This window comes from Gossypium hirsutum, chromosome D11, assembly GCF_007990345.1.
Source record: "Gossypium hirsutum isolate 1008001.06 chromosome D11, Gossypium_hirsutum_v2.1, whole genome shotgun sequence".
NCBI classification, from domain to species: Eukaryota; Viridiplantae; Streptophyta; class Magnoliopsida; order Malvales; family Malvaceae; genus Gossypium; species Gossypium hirsutum.
The window spans coordinates 72794083-72814361 of record NC_053447.1 but is presented as its reverse complement, the minus strand read 5'-3'; the positions used below and the strand labels follow the sequence as shown (position 1 = coordinate 72814361).

Here is a 20279-nt window from a genome sequence, read left to right as displayed (position 1 = left end):
GTTCCAAGCTATTCTCCAAATTGTAATCTTGATTTTTTGAGGGTAAATGTAAATTCCATAGTTTTCTGAAGAAATTTTTTGTATTGGTCTGTAAATAAACACTAGGATCAATTGTAGCTTTCTGTAATAGTTTATAGGCGCTCCTTACGGAAAAGTCACCAGTTGCCCCCCTCTCCACACTTGGATGTCTTCCTGAATTGACTTTGACAGCGGGATCTGTAGTATTTTCCTAGCGATATCTGAGCTAAAGGTATGAACAATCAAGTCCCTGTTCCATGTTCTGCTATCTTCATTGATTAAATCAGACACTACTCTGATATTTTCAATGTTATTGTCCTTCTGTAATCTGTCTGCAGCCATTTTCGGCACCCATATATCATCCCATACTGAAATGAGGTCACCTTTACCAACCCTCCAACATAATCCATCTGTCAGGAGTTTTTTTGACGACCAAATACTCCTCCAGGTAAGTGAAGGTGAGTTACTCAGAGGAGCATTTAAAAGTCGGGCTAATAAAGAACTCGGATAATTAAGAAGACGCCAACCCTGTTTTGCCAGTAAAGCTATATTGAATTTATCAAGACTTCTAAAACCTAACCCACCCAATTCTTTTTCAATGCATATATCCTTCCAAGAGCACCAATGGATCCCTTTTTTCCCCTTATTTTTCTGCCACCAAAATTTAGCAATAATGCCCTCTAGTTCCTTGCAGAAAGATTTAGGAAGTAAAAAACACATCATCGAGATTTTGAAAAGTTAACTTTCTGACCCGAGCAAAATTCGTATTCACGGAGGACCTGTTTTAAAAAAATTGAACCCCTCTCAGAAGCTTCCCCAAACAGAAAACAATAATCCGCAAAAAGCAAATGTGAAACATACGGCCCTCTTTTGCTTGCTTTGACGCCTCTAATTTTGTTTTCCTGCATACCCAATCTCATAAGGCTAGAGAGACCTTTTCCACAGAACAGAAATAAGAACGGACTCAACGGATCCCCTTGTTGTAAACCTCTTGAAGGGTAAAAGAAGTCTCCACGATGCCCATTAATACCTATTGAATAAGAGACCGTATTAACGCATTTTAACAGATTGGTTACCCACTCTGGATCAAAACCCATTTTCTTCATTATTTCGTCCACAAAACTCCAATCCACCCTATCATATGCCTTACTCATATCCAACTAGACTGCCATAAAACCCTTCTTCCCTGACCTCTTCTGTTTCAACGTATGGATTAATTCATAAGCCAGCAACACATTATCTGATATCAATCTCCCAAGCACAAAAGCACTTTGTGCAAGATCAATGCATTTGTCTAACACTTTCCTAATACGATTCGCTAAAACTTTAGCCATTAATTTGTATATGTCATTACACAAACTAGTAGGCCTGAAATGCGATATATCCATTGGATTTGAAATTTTGGGGATTAAAACAATATTTGTTCTATTAATTGGTCCTATCTCCATTCTTCCATTCAGTTGATCGAGACAAGAAGAAATTACCTCTTCTCCGATAATTGCCAAACACTTCTGGTAGAAAAACGCTGGAAATCCATCTTCTCCTGGAGCCTTAGTGGGCCCTAATTCTGACAGAGCCTGCTGAATCTCCTCCTTTGTATAACTCTCTTTTAGCATTGAATTATCTTCGTTTGAGATACACCTGTGAACTCCAGATAAAACATGCTCAAAATTTCATGATCTGCCACCAGAAAATAACTGATTGAAATATGACCTGGCAATTAATTCCATTTCCTTTAAATCTTCCATCTCCATCCCATCCTCGTTCTTCATTTTGCGAATCAGATTCCTCTGTCGTTTCTGTGTAGCTTTTTTGTGAAAAAAGGCTGTATTTTTATCCCCAAATTTCAACCAGTTCACCCTTCCCCTTTGTTCCCAATAGCACTAATCCTTTTCTATTTCGAAATTAAGTTGGATCTTTGTATCAATCAGGTCAGCTATATTTTCTTCATCTCTTTCCTCTTCAAGTAATGAAACCAGCTTGGATGATAACAACTTCTTTACTTTTCTAGAGAATCGAATTTGACTAGCCCATCGCTCCAGCCCCTCTTTCATGCTGTCCAACTTGCTTAAAAAATCTCCTTCAGAATGTTCCCATATGTCTTTAACTGTATTTAAAAACGAATCCTCCAATACCCACCAAGCCTCAAATTTGAAGCTTTTTTGTGTTCTCTCTCTGCACTCCTTTGTATTAACCAGTAATGGGTAGTGGTCAGAAAATGTATGAGGAAGATGTTGAAGCTGAAAATCGGGAAACAAATGCAGCCACTCTGCAGTCGCCACTCCTCTATCTAACCTCTCTTGAATATTATTCTCAGGTAAATTCCCCCTTTCCCAAGTAAATCAGTTCCCGGTAAACCCTATATCAGATAAATCACATTCCTCCAAAGTCTTACGAAAATCTTCCATTCGTCCTTCCTCTCTGTACCTAGAAGCCTTATGGAGACCCATAAAAACTTGTATACCTCCATTTGTGCCCTTCATCCTCTTCATCAATGATCACATCAATATGTCTTCTTGAAAAACTCTTTAGTTGGATTCTTTTGTGCTCAAGCCAAGCCAAACACAACCCACCCCTAGAACCATTTGAACTCACATCAATACCGTGTAAAAACCCACAACTCTTTCGAACTCTTTCCATTTGATTACTAATTTTTGTCTCCATAAAGAAGACTACTTGGGGATTATATAACTTAAGCATGTACCGAAGTCTTCGAATTGTCCGTGGACTCCCCAATCCACGAACATTCCAACTTAGGATTTTCATTGCCCTCGGTCGGCTTGCCATTTGGCAGCCGCCGATGATTGATTGCTCACCTCCAATGTCCTCCTACTCCTTACCGTCGAGATGTTCGACTCTACTTTGGCGAAATTCGCCTCCATCTCCCTTCTATTGCTCTTCTTTCCCTCCTCTCCAATAAATACTTCATCTTCAAGATCATGTTCCATTAAGTTATTCATCAAAATCCCACTCCACTTCTCGTTTACTTCTCGTGACTGAGATCTACTTCCTACAAGATTAATCCCTAATATTGGATCGATATTTTCATTATTAACCATATTTTCTGCCAGATCTCTTGCCGCGTTCCTTCTAAGTTGCCTTTTTCCATTGATCCCACTTCCTTGTTCCTCCCCTTCTTCTCGCAGCCATACACTTGTCATCGTTTGAGCTCGTCGAGACTGTGCCCTAAGTGATAAATCTCATCCCATCTCTTTAGTTTCCACTCCTTCCGCCATCCTTGCTTCACAAAAGGAATTACTATGGCACATATGAACACTTTCCATAACACATTATCTGTTTTTTCTTTTTCAAAGGACGCAGTACATCAATTTTAACTCTTATTCTCATGAAATTCCTGCTATCTTTACCCAGACTTGAACCATCATACTCCATGAATTCACCAATGAAATTGCCCAATTGAATTGCCAGATTTTCCGAAACAAAACCAATAGGAACATTATAAAGTTGAACCCACAAAGTTGAGTAGATTAAAGAAACCTTCAAAGGATCCTCCCCCTTTTCAACTTATGAAGAATCAATAAATGATTGTTAAAAGTCCAAGGTGAATCTTTAATAACCCTTTCAAGATCCATTATATGAAAAAATTGAAATAGATAGCTTTTTTCCCCAAATCTCTAATCTGAACTCCTTTTACAGGGTGCCACAAATTCGCCATTGTACTGTCATTGCTGGAAAATGAATACTTGCAGTTAAAAAGCATCCTACCAATTGCAAAACTTCCGTTTCTCTGTCTGTATTAGTTTCAGTTTGTACTTGTAAAATTTCATCTTCCTCCTCCTCCAAAGATAGTCCCGCAAATTCCGTCTCCATACTAACTCGTTCCTTGAAATTGCTGTACTAAAGAGATCTGATATTTACCGTCGCATCAAGAGACAGAAAGCAACAAATCAAGATAAAATAAAACCTAAAAAAAACAAAAACAAAAGAAACCCTAAAGAACTGCAAGGAGCGCAGACAGAGGCGTGCTATTTTAGCAGACTTTTTTTAAAAGATTGAAATATGTTTGCATTTATTGTTTATTGGTATTTGGGGCTATTTTAAAGTTATTGCTGGGTTTCATAGAAACTGGGTATCAGTACCACTTATACAGCTGTTCATAACATAAAGGCAATAAACTTAAGAACAAAGAGATATCCCAGGATGGGATATACCTAAGCCGGGGTATCCTTCACAAGGGTATCCCCAACCGGGATATCCCGGGAATGGGATATCCGTGGTTGGAATAAGTACGACAGGTAGCCCGGTCCAAACACTTAAAAAACCTGAACTGGATGCCAAAACAGCTGAACCGGGCACTAAAAACGAAGAGTCGGGATGGGATATGATGGGAATATTCTTGGAATAGCCTATCCCGATCAGGATATGATGGGATATCCCCAAAGATGAATAAGAATGAAAATTAACCCAGTATTTAATGTCAAATTCTCTGAAAATATTTAAAAACTCAGTATGATTTAATTAGTGTTTTCTTATTCCTTCAACAAATATAATGTTTTTACTTGTTGAAAAAGGGAAAATGAGGAGACAATAAAAGGGAAAGAAACAAGAAAATATTTCCATTTACTTTCTGCTAATCAGTTAGGGTTTTAGGGTAGATAATTATATAGTTCTTAGAAACATATCTTCACTATAAAATCTCATAAATAGGACTCAAAGATTTGCAAGAAAATGTCCTTAAATACAGAAAACAAACAATCAAAAAAAAATTAAAACATATAACAGGCGATAAACTATCAAAAAGATGACGACATCACAAGATTTAAAAAGACGAATATAAGCAGTGTTTCATAAGGCTGAACACCAAAACGAATAACAAAAACACACTGAAAAATCAAAAAAAGAAGCATAATCTGAAAACTAAAACAGAGATGAAAACCACAATACCCACAGAAATAAAAGAAGATAAACATAGGTCTGAAACTAAAAAAGACGTGAAAAGAAAAAGTTAGTAGAAGTGAAAATCATACCTGAAATTGCAATCCGATGAAGAAGGGGATTTCAACGTCCTGCTGTAGTAAAGAAAGGGAGGAAGAGAAAATAAATAAAAACAAAAGAAAAAGAAGGTAAAAATCAGAATAAAGGGATACAAAGTAGACACAATTTACAGGAGAAAGAAGGGTCTCTCATCAAGAATTTAGAGAGACGTTGGAAGCTGTTTAATGTATCATTTAATTATCAAAAGTCACTATGATACCTGTAGGCCTAGTCTGACCTGAACTTGGACAATGTTAAACTCACAACAGTGATTTAAAACCAGGCCAAAAATAGGACGAAAACTTGTAAAGTGAATACTCAGGAATGTGTCACTGAGTGAGCAAAGAATCAATCATAATAGCAGGATGAAAACTCAGTGTTTGAATTGATTGCAACTTATTAAAGAGTTTTTTTTTTTAAGAAACACTTCCTTGCGAATGTCAAATATCCGGTATGCCCTCAAGTTTCGGCAGATGGCCAAGCCATGACTGTTGGAGAACTTGCATTGTCCCCCACACTTGCTTCACTTGAAGGCTGCCTCCTCTTACGTGGAGGGCATGCAGTGGAATTCCCATCATTGACCTTCAAGTGATCCATTTTCCATTCACGGATTTCATACATGTGGAGCAGCATTTCAAAGGTCCATATATTTGTGCATATTACAAGCAAAAGTTCATGATGCTTTAAAAGAAAAACTGCTTGAACAAGATAGGATAACTTGTTTCTAATATGTTACCTGTAAAGTCAAATCTAAGTTTCACATGAAGTTGCACTTGTTCGATGCAAGGTGAGAAGGAACAGAGTTCCATCTTGTTTCAACATGTTTCAAGCTGAAGGAATGGTCAGCCAAGGTTGCGGTAGGTCCAGAAATACGGAGTCAGCCAACCCAGAAAACTGATCGGAAATCCCTGACCCTGAATATCTCGGACTCCCACAGTGACTAAAGCGCTTATTCCAGTCCTCTCTGTTGAAGGAGTGAAAAATCGTAAAACATTCCTTCTTTCGCGAACCAACACAGAAGAATCAAAGAAAAAAAAACAACCATCCTTTGATCTTTCTATTATCAATTAGACAAACAGAAACCATATAATGGGACAAAATATGCATCATAAATGAGACCTACGCAAGGTTCCATAAAACCAAGATAATTTTGAGACTATGAAGCATGACAGCAACAGAATGTCGATCGAAGAATACATCTACCTGAACAGACTTCTGAAATCTCCCTAGAATTCAAGCTCAACCTAAGCAGTTTCTAAAATCATATTTCATAATTATCTTTGAAACCAAAATTTCATAGCAATGCACTCACTAATGAAACTAATAAAGATCTGTAAACCGACACAATTAGAGACAATGAAGTATCACGGCAACAAAATGTAGATCTATGAAGACATCAACTCAAGATAACCCAGAATTCAAGTTCAACCTAAGCAGTTACTATATCATATTTCATCACAATGCACTTTTGCAAACGATAAACATTAAGGCTTACCTAGCTGAGGCAGCCCTCTGTTAATGGAAATCAAAGGTATACACATGTCCCGTTGGAGCCACTACTGGTCCCGGATTCAAGAACCAAACAACCAGGAACTACTTCCAAGTACATAATCACAAAGCTAATATCTGCAATATAAAGAATCTGAGTCCTATGACTTAGAACCAAAGTCCATAACTCCGGTGCCGGAGCCAATAGGTAAACAAATCCACCTTTGTTGCTGAAAGTTATGGAACCAAATGGCTTCCCGACCCAATCTGAATGTTTAAATACACCGACATGATTTTGAAGAATCAAATTCTCGCACACTTTAACAGCTTTCATAGTATCGTGCCTCTCATTTACAATAATCAAATCTCCATCTCTAATGCAACGATTGAAAGATATCTTCATTGAGGAATCCATAAGCAATATCCTTAAAAAACAAAAAACACATACAATTGAATACACAGATGATGTTCGACTAATATGCAATTTCTGTACCAAAATTTACTCCACAAAACGAAAATATTTACCACATATCCAAAGTTCCATTAAGAATAAACTATCACCTAGAATACCAGGAAGACCAAAATTCATTAATATATATATGAATATAAATAGGAAAAGAGCATCATCATTGTCAATGGAGATACCCATTATAATTGTAGTTTCTAAAGGTCACTTTCTCAATACAGGAAAATTCTCAGGACATGTATCATTCTTGTGATTTCATGCCAACCCAGCTCCACAAAATCTCTAAACTAAACGTTTTCAAGCAAGCTCATTAAGAGTGTTAGACGCCAAACCTTCATGAGCCTACTGCTGACTATAACTTGGAAGCATGCCTTAAAACTTAGCATCCAAAAATGATCTAGATTCCAATTCCTACGTGATGGTAAACTAACAATCATTCTTCTTAGCGCACTTAATTCGCTGATTGGATACTGATTTTAAGCCATTCAGCTTTAAATTCTCAAACAAAGAAAAAAGTTTAGTTACCTTATTATTTATTTTAGTCTCATATTTTCATTAGCTTAATTATAGTTATGATATGAATCAAACTGTCTCATTATCAATTTGTAGCTCAGAAAGTTTTTAGTTTCTGCTTTGTAGAACTGATTATGTTTTATTTGACCTCATATACAAATTCATAACTTACTCTAAGCTAAAATGCCAACCACATATTCTTTTGTTGCAGGTCCATTTAAAGTCAAGGCACACACAGTTAAATCTCATATTCAACTATCCGTCAACAAAAAAAAAAAATTTCAAGTGTGCTTCACATTTCTCAAACAGCAGAGAAAAATAAATACTTAATGTCCAGCCTCATCATTATGAAGTTTGTGTGACTTGTTATAAATTTTCACAGGAAGCAATTCCACAACTTCATTAGGAGCGGGAACAGATCCAATTGAAGATACAGAAGCTCGAGAAGATAAAACCACAGACTGCTGGTGGATTTCATCCAGAACCTAGTTAAAATGCATAGAAATTAACTCCAACAGATAGGTGCAAAGAGAAAGAAGACCCACCCAGACTAATAACATAAGAAATAAAAATTACCTCAAATAAAGCTTCAGCTAACATAACGATTCTGTATAGACTAGCCCTAACAGTTGTGCTCGAGTAAATCATGATACCTGGCTTCTCTAGATTGTGAAGTTGGGTCACGGGTGCCAGAAGATCAGAAACCTGAGATCGTATTCTTCTCCTCCTTTCAAGGAAATTGGATCTGTGCTAGAGTAAATCATGATGCCTGGCTTCTCTAGATTGTGAAGTTTCAACTTCATGGCCCTGAATGTTAAAAACGGGGGTGTGGGATAGAACGGTGGTAGTATGTGCGGAGCCGGAAACGGAAGTAGATTTGGAAGGCGAGGTAGCAAATTGTCTCGTGTCCCTGTCTCCTCTAAATGCGTGAGTTTGACTGCCGAGGTGACTACTTTGTTGTAAAGGGCACAATGTGAAATTAGATAAGGAAGGTCTGCGAAGAACACGCTCACGAAGCCTTCCAACACTTAAATGTTCTGCTAAAACGAACATTCCTTTCAACAGATTCTCGACTTCCAACTCCAACACGTCTATCCCTCTCCCTATCTGTGTCTGAATCATTAAAGATTAAGGGAGAATAGCCAGAGAGGCAGCGAGAAGGAGAGTGATGCACTGCTGTGGTGGCTCTGCCAGAGCTGCTACCACTTCTCGAGGCATCTATATCTACACCATTGGAAGATATGCATGGCAGTGGCATTTCATAATCAGATGCCGATTCAGCTTCAACCTTTCTGGAACATTCTCTTTTCACTTGATCCGACACAGATTCCCGTTCTCTGCTGTTCTGGTTGGTGAAATTAGAGCCGTAGTCTTTATTATGGTGATCAACAACAACCACCTGAAGAAGCGAACTTCTTTTTCAAGGAAGAGGAAGAAGAGAGAGGGGAAAAAATGAGACAAGAGAATGGAGAAAGACCTGACGGTCAAAGTGGGAGTCAGCAGATCCAGAAATAGCTCCCAGGCAAGAGGATTGGAAAACTCTATTCTTTCCAATAGATATTCCCTTCCTCCCACCACTCAACGAGGAAGCTCCTCCCCTGCAAGAACCCTTGCTCCCACAGGATCCCATCAGTTCTAACCTAAACACACACAAAAATAAGCCTAAATTACGTCATTGCTTGAAAAATGCATGCGTATTCTTTACAAATTACAAGCAGATTAGAACTTTGATATACTACTACTGGGCACCTACTTACCGATGTATTCAGATTTCACATCAGATCTGGACCATGTGCAGAGAGCCAGTAACATTAGGAGGTGGCATTGATATGACAAAAGGATCACTTTCCCAGTCAAATTTTGGTCTGAAATAGCCTTGAGACAGCCACCTGATCTCCAAGAGTTCCATAAATGCTCTCAACAGAAATATATGTTAACAAAGTTCGTTACAAGAAATGAACATAGAACCATATCTAATTCTAAGCAAGGGACACATATGCTGAAGTTTAACAAAGTTTGACAAAAAAACATTGCCGGACTTGCATAAACGAAATACTTAAGATCAATATGAGGTCAAAATTTTAACTTGAAAAGTGATCCAATGTCTTTAATTATGCTAGCTATGTCGACCAAAAAGAGGAATGAAAAACTTATTTTATACAGACAGGAGGAATCCACTTGTATGAGTGCTTATGCACTTTCGTAACTTTTCATAGGATATGTAATTGTTTAACCCTACCATCAATACTATCATATTTCATATTCTATTCACATAAATCATCCATCAAATTTTAAAAAAAATTAAAAATATATCAAATAATTTGTTCAATGTAAAAACATTTAACAGCTAAATATATATTAAAAAAATATAGTATGCTCGATTAATATGATAGATTTATTTCATCTATTTGAAACTTTACAAACACAAACCAGTATGATTATATTATTAAATCTAATGTTCAGTTAGTCAAAATATTAATCACGGTGAAAAGAATAAAAGCACAACATAAACCCGAATACCCGATTCGAGAAAAAAAAAACCAAAAAACTATATAATACATGACATAACATTAAAAAAAACACTACACACGAATACACAAACATGTATAAATCAATAAAATAAGAATTATTAACCCGTAAAAAGCTATATAAAGATAAAATATGTAAACGCGATTATCCTACATATATTTGGACATGAAAAAAATGAATATATCTGTATTATAGGGATAAAATAATTAAAACAACCTCTTCTCTAACATTAATACATTTAATCACTTAAGTTAACTTCACTAAATCGAAAACTTTTTTTTGCCAAAGATAAGGAGCAAACAACATAAAAACATCAAAATTCAATTTAAAAAGATGAATCTAGAATTTTTTTTTATAAAAAAGAAAACAAAGAACTGATTATCAGATTCAAGAATAAAATACCAATTGTATATTCGTTCTTCCGAAGTAAAATCAAATGACTTTGCCAACTCTGGAGAAATGAAAATGCCGTTGTCTGATATAGCCATTGAAAATGCGATGCAACTCAAACAAGTACCCTTTAAAATGACTAAGCTAAAAATATTAACAAAATTCATCAAAAGTTTCACAGAAGAATGCACGACTTTCAAGTTCTAGGCTGATTTTGCTAATACAAAGACGTTTTCATTATATTTTATTTTAACAGCAAAGCTCCTATGTTTTTTCGAAGTGAAACGAGAGTAAGAGAGCGAAATGCGAAAACAGTTGCGTTTTGAGAACAAAAGAGAATTTAGAGTATAAGCATAGCGAGAAGATAAAAGAACAGAATGAGAGAGAGCTATTTCAAGAAACTCATTTTATAAGGTAAAGAGAATTTTGAAAAGAATTAAATGTCCATTATTGAAGGAGAAAATGACTTTACATCACAATTGAAAATAGAAAGAAAAAAAAAAGTTATGAGTCAATTTGAATAAATCAAACAAATAAAAATCCCTAAACAAAAGTGATTTATTATCTAAACAACCTAAAACATATTATCAAATCCTAACAATTCCTCCCTTCAAAATAAAAATGCTCTAAACATTTAATTTATATCAGTTTCTGCACAGACACCCAAGAATCTTCTCAGCATACAAAACTGATCCAGTTTAAGAGGTTTGGTCATCACATCTGCTAGCTGATCCTGTGAATTACAATGCTCCAGTTTAATATTATCAGTCTTTGCCAGGTCTCGAAGGAAATGAAAACGCACATCAATATGTTTGCTGCGACCATGCATTACTGGATTTTTGGAGAGCTTGATTGCCAAGCAGTTATCACAAAAATAGTGATCAATTTCTCATGTTCTTGTCCAATTTCACCAACACCCTTTGTAACCATGTTGTTTGACATGCACATGATGTTACAGCAATAAATTCAGCTTCTGTGGTGGTACTCTTTCTATCTTCTATATCTCCAGCATAGTTGCTATCAGTGTAAACAAGTTCATCTTCTCCTCCCTTCTTATAGGAGATTCCAAATTTAGTGGTACCCTTCAAGTATCTCAAAGTTCGTTTCACCACCCGCAAATGTAGCTCGGTACGATTTTCCATGTATCTACTAGCATGACTCACCCTTGTCTTCTAAGACATTTCACATCTCTATAATTGTAGCTTTGATCTTTTCTTGAGTGGCCCTGGTCAAGACGATCGAACTCATTCTATTCAGTAATGCCACATATCGAAAGAAAATTCATGTCATGGTTTTGGGGTTTAACCTTACAAAATTAAATACTATGGACGGTCAAATGCTTTATTTCATACTACAGGGACAAAAAGTATTTTTTTAGGAATTAGGTTTCGGGTTCTGGTGGTGCTGAGTTTTGGTGGATCCAAGTGCTCTACTAAAACTTGTTCAGAAAATCAGCAGCAGCAGAACCAAATGTCTTTTTCATACTCTATTTTATTCCATCATATTTAATATCATTTACACATTTCTTTATGCCAAACTCTATTTTTTTGGAAATAAAAAATAACAATACTGCTTGATTGCTGCTTAGACACGCCAACCATTCTGCTTCTTTGCCTCAAATGAGGCTCCATCATTAAGCATGTCCTGTGCATCGGTTTCCATTCCATGCTTGGAGAGAGCAAGAGCTTGCATGTAGAAGGCAGTGGGGCACTAGGGCAACCACACCTAAGCCTGCATGGCATCTCTCAAGGCAAGTTCTGGTTGGCCAATAATCAAGTATGAAAGGACTCTTCTCACAAATACAGTGCCAGAAGGAACAGACATCATCGCTACCAACTGCATTCAAGGGGAAAACATTAACTAACTTTTAAAACTGAAAACACGGGTTGAAATTAGTTTGCAAGCATGTACAAAGGAAATGGAGGAACAAAGCAGATTGATAGAGCTAAAGCAATTCCCTAATACCCAAAATAATTATGTAGCTAAAGAAAATAAGTTGGACTCCGAACTTGAAATATTATCAGGCTAAACTCTCTTTTGGAGATTATTCAGAGGCCAATAAATATTTTCTAACAAGAAGAATAAAAAAAAAACAAAAAAAAACTTATGTTTAATATAACATTCCAGTAAGCAAGCTTGTCAAATAGTAAACAAGTACAACACGTCCACATGAAGAAAGGTACCTTTGAGTAGTAATAAATAGCAATTTTAAAATCTTTGTCCCTAAATGCAATATCTCCAAATTTCTTTGTATTCAGCATATCCCGAACCTGTTGTGTCCACTCTTGAAATGACAGCTTCAGCAATCACACGGTGCCAGCAAATTAAACCACAGAAGGGACAGACAAGTGAAACCATGCATGGCCAGTTATTATGTGACATTGACAAAGTAAAATGGCCGTAACCCACCTCATTGTCTGCACCTTCTTCTTCTTTATAACCAGTTTTCAGTAAGATATCTTGCACTGCAGTAAGATCCATCCTAGCACATGCCTTTCCAAGTGGGGAAATCATAGTTGGCAGCGCCACTGGGGTTTTTGATAGACCCATTAGAATATGTGAGGCAACTTATGGAAATCAAGGGAACATTGCGCGTTCGCCATTGCATGGATGGCCACTTTGCAACATGTATATACATGATAGTTTTTATGATATACCCAATGAAAAAGTAAGCATACTTGTATCTTCTACTTACAGCAGTGGGGATCTTCTTAAGAAAAGGCATAGCTGCGACACACCCATCAACCATCAGTGCCTGAAGAAGGTTACTGAGACGTTGTTCTTTGACTTCAACAGGTAAAAGCCCATCGATTTCCTTATCCACGTCAAGTATGGTGCCATCCACAGGTGCATCAATGCAGCCAGTTGTTAACATTAATGAAAGACAATTAATAATGGTTGCCATTAACATTAATGGGAGACAATCAATAATGACAACCACCAACTTTGGAAAAGTGGCAAGGGATAATTTTTTTTTGGTCCTTGAGATAATGGGCTATTTATTGTTTGGTCCTTAAACCTCAACTATAAATAGGCCTTCTCATTTCTCATTTCAATTCATCCCAACCAATCTTTCTCTCTTAGTTTTCTTTTTCTCCCATTTGAGAATTCTTAAGGAATTCTATTTGTTTGTAATACTTTGAAGATAGTAAAGTTATCATCTGGTGTTAGTGCCCGAGGACGTAGGTATAATTTACCGAACCTCGTTAAAACTCTTGTGTTCTTTCTTGTCCTATTTTTCTTTCAATATTTGAGGGTATAATAGTAGTATTTAATTGTGCTATTAAATTACTATAGAAGGGATATTCTGTCTAAGGAAAGACTTGGTATTTAAGAGATCCATGTGATCCACCTCTCTTCCCTGGGAATTGAACTTTGTGTGATTTTTTAGTACAATAATTTACACGCTTCCGACCCTATTGGAACAACACCAGTACTTGAGGCCAGTCAGATCGTGGATTCTTTTAGATGTTTGAGTCCCTATTTCACTCAAAAGGGTAAGAACAAACGGAGGATGATAATTGATGGAGTAAATTCAAAATGATGTTACCAGAGTGGACGGGAGTTGATAAACTAGAGGAGTTTGCATTTCATTGTATGCCTCTTGCATGCTTAAATTTAGTTGACTCAGGTTTGCATTTTTACTTGTACATTGTCGAGTTGTCGATAGAAGCTTATTACGCAATAGCTGTTAAAGGCAATAAGAAACTCATAACCACATAGAGAATGATGGAAGGAATTTCAGTTAATTGCCACTGTGAATTTGTTGGTGCTGTAACTGAAACTAACAGATTTAGTGCAAACTTGTTAAGCAAGTCTCGAGACTTGCTGAGCAAACAAGAGAATTCGAGCAAGAGAAAGGAAGAAAAGCTAAGAAAAATGAATAGAGAAATTGATGAACAAACTGAACTTCATTCATAAAAATGCATAATGGCACAATGCCAATACATAAAACAGGCACTAAGCTTGTCAAAAACAGTAAGTAATTACTTAAACATCACCTACCTCCACTAATGACATGGAAACTTGAAATTTTGGCTTGTAAACTTACACAAAGTTGTGTTTACAGCTCATACATAAGCTAATTACATCAGTCATCAATCTAACTTAGTTAGAAATGAACTAAGATTACATTTCATTGACTAGGAATTACAAAATAAACAAAATAAGCTTGCATCAGCAGCTCCTGCATGACTTGGTCTTCATGGCCTGCATGCTGTCGAGTTTGCTGCATGCTGAACCAACTTCATCACTCCTCCTTGGTTTGCATGGAGCAAACACCTAGCTTCTTTCTTAGACATTCGAACCTTGTGACACTAAGGGCTTTGGTTAAAATGTCTGCAAGTTGATCCTCTGAATTACAGTGGATCAGCTTTACTTCCTGAGCTTGCTCCATTTCTCGAACAACATGCAACTTGATGCTGAAATGTTTTGTTCTTCCATAGAACACTGGATTTTTAGCAATTGCTACTGCAGATTGGTTGTCACAGAAGATCTCAGTAGCTTCCTCTTGATGCACATTCAAGTCAGCCAATATTTTCCTTAGCCATATGGCTTGGTTGACAGCACTTGCTGTTGCCATATACTCTGCTTCAGCAGTAGATTGAGCTACTAGACTTTGCTTCTTTGAGCTCCAGCAAAACATGGCTGAACCAAGGTTAAAAGCATACCTTGAGGTGCTTTTCATGTCATCTATCGAGCCAGCCCAGTCACTATCAGTGTAGCCAACCAGCTTCAGATTTCCTTCTTTGCTGTACTTCAAACCATAGTTTAAAGTGCCTTTGCCATATCTCAGCACTCTTTTTGCAGCTTGGAAATGCTTCTCATTGCAGCAATGCAAGAACCTTGAGAGTAATCCTACAGCATACATGATGTCTGGTCTAGTGGCAGTCAAGTATAGTAAGCAACCAACTAGACTCCTGTAGGTTGTTTCACAAACTTTCTTAAAATCACCTTGGCTCGATAGTTTTTCTCCAACAACAACAGGTGTTTTAGTTGCCTTGCTGTTTTGCATGGAGAACTTGGTCAGAATCTTTGTGGCAAAGCTTCTCTGGCTTAGAAATATCTCATTCTGTACTTGAGACACTTCCATTCCAAGAAAGTATGACATCTCCCCAAGATCAGACATTTCATACACTTCCTGCATCTTGGTCTTGAAATCAGCCAGCACTACTCGATCTCTTCCTGTCACCAGAAGATCATCAACATACAGGGACACAATGAGTTGTATTTGTGTCCCTTATTTCTTGACATACAGTGTTGGCTCACTCTTGCTTCGATCGAATCCCAGATCAGTCAAGTAGCCATCGATTCTGCTATACCAAGCCCTTGGAGCCTGTTTTAATCCATATAGGGCCTTCTTCAGTTTGTAGACCATATGCTCTCTGCCAGCTATTTCAAACCCTTGTGGTTGTTCAACATAGATGTCTTCATCTAAGAAACCATTCAGAAAGGCTGATTTTACATCAAGTTGATGGATCTTCCATTCGAGCTGTGCTGCTAAGGCAATCAGCAGTCTGATAGTGTCGAGCCTAGCCACTGGTGCAAAGGTCTCCAGGTAGTCCAAGCCATACCTCTGACTGAACCCCTTGACAACTAGCCTTGCTTTCAGCTTGTTCAAGGTACCATCAGCATTCTGCTTGGCTTTGTACACTCATTTCACCCCAATCACCTTCCTTTTGACTGGCCTTTCAACCAATTCCCAGGTCTGGTTCTTCTCAATCATACTGATCTCCTCAGCCATTGCCTGCTTCCACCCTTGCTGAGCCTCAGCCTCTTCAAAGTTGCTTGGTTCAGCTATGGCTACATGAGCCCTTTCATAAATTTCAGCCAATGGCCTTGTTCCTCTGACTGGTTCATCATCAATATCCATTTCAGGGACATTTTGGTCTGGCTCAGCTTGGTCTGTTACAAGTTCTTCAGAAACTTCTTCAGGTTCATGTCTTTCCCAGTTCCAACATGACCTCTCATCAAATACCACATCCCTGCTTACTGACACTTTGTTTGTTGAAGGATCTAAAATCCTATAGCCCTTCTTACCAGTGCTATAGCCCACCAAAACACCAGGTCGAGCCCTTTCAGACAATTTGTCCCTTTTAACAGCAGGTACATGTGCATAACAGATGCATCCAAAGACCTTCAGATGAGCCAGTGATGGCTTGAAGCTAAACCAGGCCTCGAATGGTGTCTTTTGATCCAAAGCCTTGGTTGGAAGTCTATTTTGAATGTATGTTGTAGTGTTAACTACTTCTGCCCATAGTGCTTTAGGCAGATTCTTCTGAATCATCAAGCACCTGGCCATATCCATCAAACTCCTATTCTTCCTTTCACTTACCCCATTCTGCTGAGGTGTATATGTGTTGGTAAGTTGATGTTTGATGCCTGCCTTATCACAGAAGGCTTGGAACTGAGCTGAGGTGTACTCAGTCCCATTATCAGACCTTATGGTCTTCACCTTGCAGCCTGTTTCAGTCTCAGTAGCAGTTTTGAACTTCCAAAACATAGTGGCCACCTCTGATTTCTGTTTTAAGAAGTAAATCCAACAATATCTCGAGAAATCATCAATGAACAGTATGAAATACCTGTTTCCACTTAATGACTCAGTCTTCATAGGGCCACACACATCAGTATGCACCAGTTGGAGTTTTTCAGGGGCTCTTCAGGCTTGATTCGAGGGAAATGGGAGTCTGGCCTGCTTTCCTAGCTGACATACTTCACATACATCATCATGGTCCACTGAGTTGATGAAGTTTTCAGCCAGGTCTTCTCTGATCATTCGGGCCATCGATATGAAGTTGGCATGTCCCAGTCTTTGATGCCACAGCTTGGATTCATCTGAAGTGGCTGTGTAGGCAATGTCTGACTTCTTTGTCCAGTCAACCACAAAGCTCTTATCAGCCATGGGGACTGCCATCAGTTTGGATCCACTTGGATCACTGATTTGGCACTGGTGGTCTTTAAACACAACTGAATAACCTTTTTCCAGTAACTGAGCTATGCTGAGCAGGTTTCTGTCAATTTCAGGCACCAATAGCACATTTGAAATCACTTTGGTACCTGTAAGGGTGCATATCAGCACATCACCCTTGCCTTCAGCTTGAATAAAATGACCATTTCCTATCTTGACTTTAGTTCTGCAGCTTCTGTCTAAAGACTTGAAGATTGCAGCATCAGGTGTCATGTGGTTGGTGCATCCACTGTCTAGGAGCCAACCAGATGAGGACCTTTCCTGAGCAGCTGAGCATGACACAGCAAAAACTTGCTCCTCTTGGTCGCTGTCCTCCTTAGCTACTCGAGCCTCAGCTTTCATCTGTTGAAACTGATTGTGCCTCAATTTGGCCTTGCTCTTACAGACTCTCTCAACATGACCCTTCTTCTTACAATGCTGACACACAGCATCTGGATTGAACCAGCATTTTTCTTCTGAATGACCAGCCTTTCTGCAGTGCTTGCAAGTCTGACCTTCTTTCCTTGCAGCATCATTCTTTGGCTTGTCTCTCCAGGCCTTCTTGCCTTTGTAGGCAGTATTTATTCTTGCCTGAAAGGCGCCTTCTTGGTGCTCCTCCAGTCTGCTTGCTCTCCTCTGCTCTTGAGCATATAGAACATTGATCAACTCTGTCAGGGAGATGGTGGACAGGTCCCTTGAGTCTTCGAGAGATGAGATTTTTGCCTCATACCTCTCAGGCAGAGTTGCTATAACCTTCTCCACTATCCTAGCTTCATTGAACTGCTCTCCAAGGAGCCTGATGCTGTTAACCACAGCCATAATCCTGTCAGAATATTGCTTGACAGTTTCTTCTTCCTTCATCTTCAAATTCTCGAAATCTCTCCTCAAGTTTAACAACTGTTGCTGCCTTGTCCTCTCTGTCCCTTGAAACTCTTCCTGCAACTTGTCCCAGGCCTGTTTTGGTGATTCACAGGCCATAATCCTTGTGAAAATCACATCAGACACTGAGTTTTGGATGCAAGACATAGCCTTGTGCCTCTTGGTCCTTTCATCAGCATGCTGCCTGATCTGAGCCACTGTTGGATTAGCTCTAAGTGGCTCTAGTTCAACATCAGAGTTGACCACCTCCCACAGATCGAAAGCCTGTAGGTAGGTCTTCATTTTGACCACCTATATGTGATAGCCTTCTCCATTGAAGACTTGAGGTGCAGCTGGTGAAAAGCTTGATGAAGCCATGGATTTGTGTAACAGATCCCTTAAGAAATAGGCTCTAGATACCAATTGTTGGTGCTGTAACTGAAACTAACAGATTTAGTGCAAACTTGTTAAGTAAGTCTCGAGACTTGCTGAGCAAACAAGAGAATTCGAGCAAGAGAAAGGAAGAAAAGCTAAGAAAAATGAATAGAGAAATGATGAACAAACTGAACTTCATTCATAAAAATGCATAATGGCACAATGCCAATACATAAAACAGGAACTAAGCTTGTCAAAAACAGTAAGTAATTACCTAAACATCACCTACCTCCACTAATGACATGGAAACTTGAAATTTTGGCTTGTAAACTTACACAAAGTTGTGTTTACAGCTCATACATAAGCTAATTACATCAGTCATCAATCTAACTTAGTTAGAAATGAACTAAGATTACATTTCATTGACTAGGAATTACAAAATAAACAAAATAAGCTTGCATCAGCAGCTCCTGCATGACTTGGTCTTCATGGCCTGCATGCTGTCGAGTTTGCTGCATGCTGAACCAACTTCATCAGAATTCATATATCATTAACTAGAACAAACTATCTACTACCTGGTGTTTCAGAGTTGCTAAGCTTTTTGTATGCATTGGAGACTGTGGAATGCCAATAAGACCATATAATATGACCTACTAAACACCATATCATTAGTTACTATATATCATGTCAGACTTGGTCAATAGGTTCAGCATCGGAGAATAGTATCACCAGAAAACCCAAAAGGAGGGTCGTAGTGGTAAGAAGGTGGCTTTTTCAGATTGAACTCTTTCTCTTGAGCAAGTTGAGATGCGACACTGTGGTCAAAGTAGTAAAGGACAACAATCATAGATGCCGGAACAAATGCTCCAAGTATGCTAAAAATGGAAGTTTTCTCGAGAGAAGTGAAGAAGAAAAGAATTGCCTCTAAGAAAAAAATGAAAGAAAAAGGAAAGTGACTGGCAGTTAACAAAGCAAGACTTACAGAATGACTGAGAGCAGTCCACAAAGCAGAGACTTACCTACCAAAAAATGCGAGAGAGAGAGAGAGAGCATATCTGCATTGTTGATTCGTAATCAGAAAACTCTGCTCCGTATTGATATATTTATTATTTATTCATTGTTTTATCAAAGAATATTCATTCATGCTAAAGAGAAGAGAAACAAAAGGCTTCCTGACATTTTCATACATGTGTTCCAATTTCTCCTTTTCTTTTCTTTCAAGTTCTGGACCTAAGTGTAAGTTCCTACAAGAGGAGTAAGCAGATCCTTCCACAGACCACTCATAATCTTCTGTTAGAACGGCGACTTATACCACCGCCCTCATCTTCAACGGTTGTTTCTCCATTTTCCTATCAAAACTAATCTAAATGTATGCATTATACAATCCCTGATAAGTTACCAGTCAACTGTGGCCTCTCTCAAACCAGTTTGAAACAACTCATTCTTATTTTCATCAATCCAGCTACTGTTTCATCCAAACTCTGTAATTCACACTTCTTTTCCTCCACTAAGTCCTTTGTTTTCCTGGCAAGAATTCCTGTTAACTCTTCTCCGACATCTCTCCCCATCCTTTTCAGCTTAAAACTAGCTAAGGCATAACCAAAGCCTTTATTTTAAGCTTTTTGTACTATTTTCTCTAATGTTTTCAAAATTCTAACCTGATTTTTGTTGTGTTAGTTGGTGGAATGGGGCAGAGACTTA

General features: G+C 38.0%; 2 protein-coding genes across 2 annotated transcripts; both read right to left on the bottom strand.

Annotated features, from left to right (window-relative positions):
* Nucleotides 1-1901: 1901 nt before the first annotated feature.
* Nucleotides 1902-2658, bottom strand: LOC121223308 (uncharacterized). Its single transcript, XM_041104485.1, has 2 exons — nt 2483-2658; nt 1902-2346 (listed from the first exon to the last, which is right to left on the bottom strand). The coding sequence occupies exons 1-2, from the start codon at nt 2656-2658 to the stop codon at nt 1902-1904; spliced, it is 621 nt and encodes a 206-aa protein (XP_040960419.1).
* Nucleotides 2659-6980: 4322 nt separating this feature from the next.
* On the bottom strand, nt 6981-9672 carry LOC107943828 (uncharacterized). The gene is made up of 4 exons (XM_041105341.1): nt 9238-9672; nt 8958-9120; nt 8057-8879; nt 6981-7965 (listed from the first exon to the last, which is right to left on the bottom strand). Exons 2-3 carry the CDS (start codon nt 9108-9110, stop codon nt 8490-8492), a joined length of 543 nt encoding a protein of 180 aa, XP_040961275.1. The 5' UTR covers nt 9111-9120; nt 9238-9672; the 3' UTR covers nt 6981-7965; nt 8057-8489.
* Nucleotides 9673-20279: the final 10607 nt, after the last annotated feature.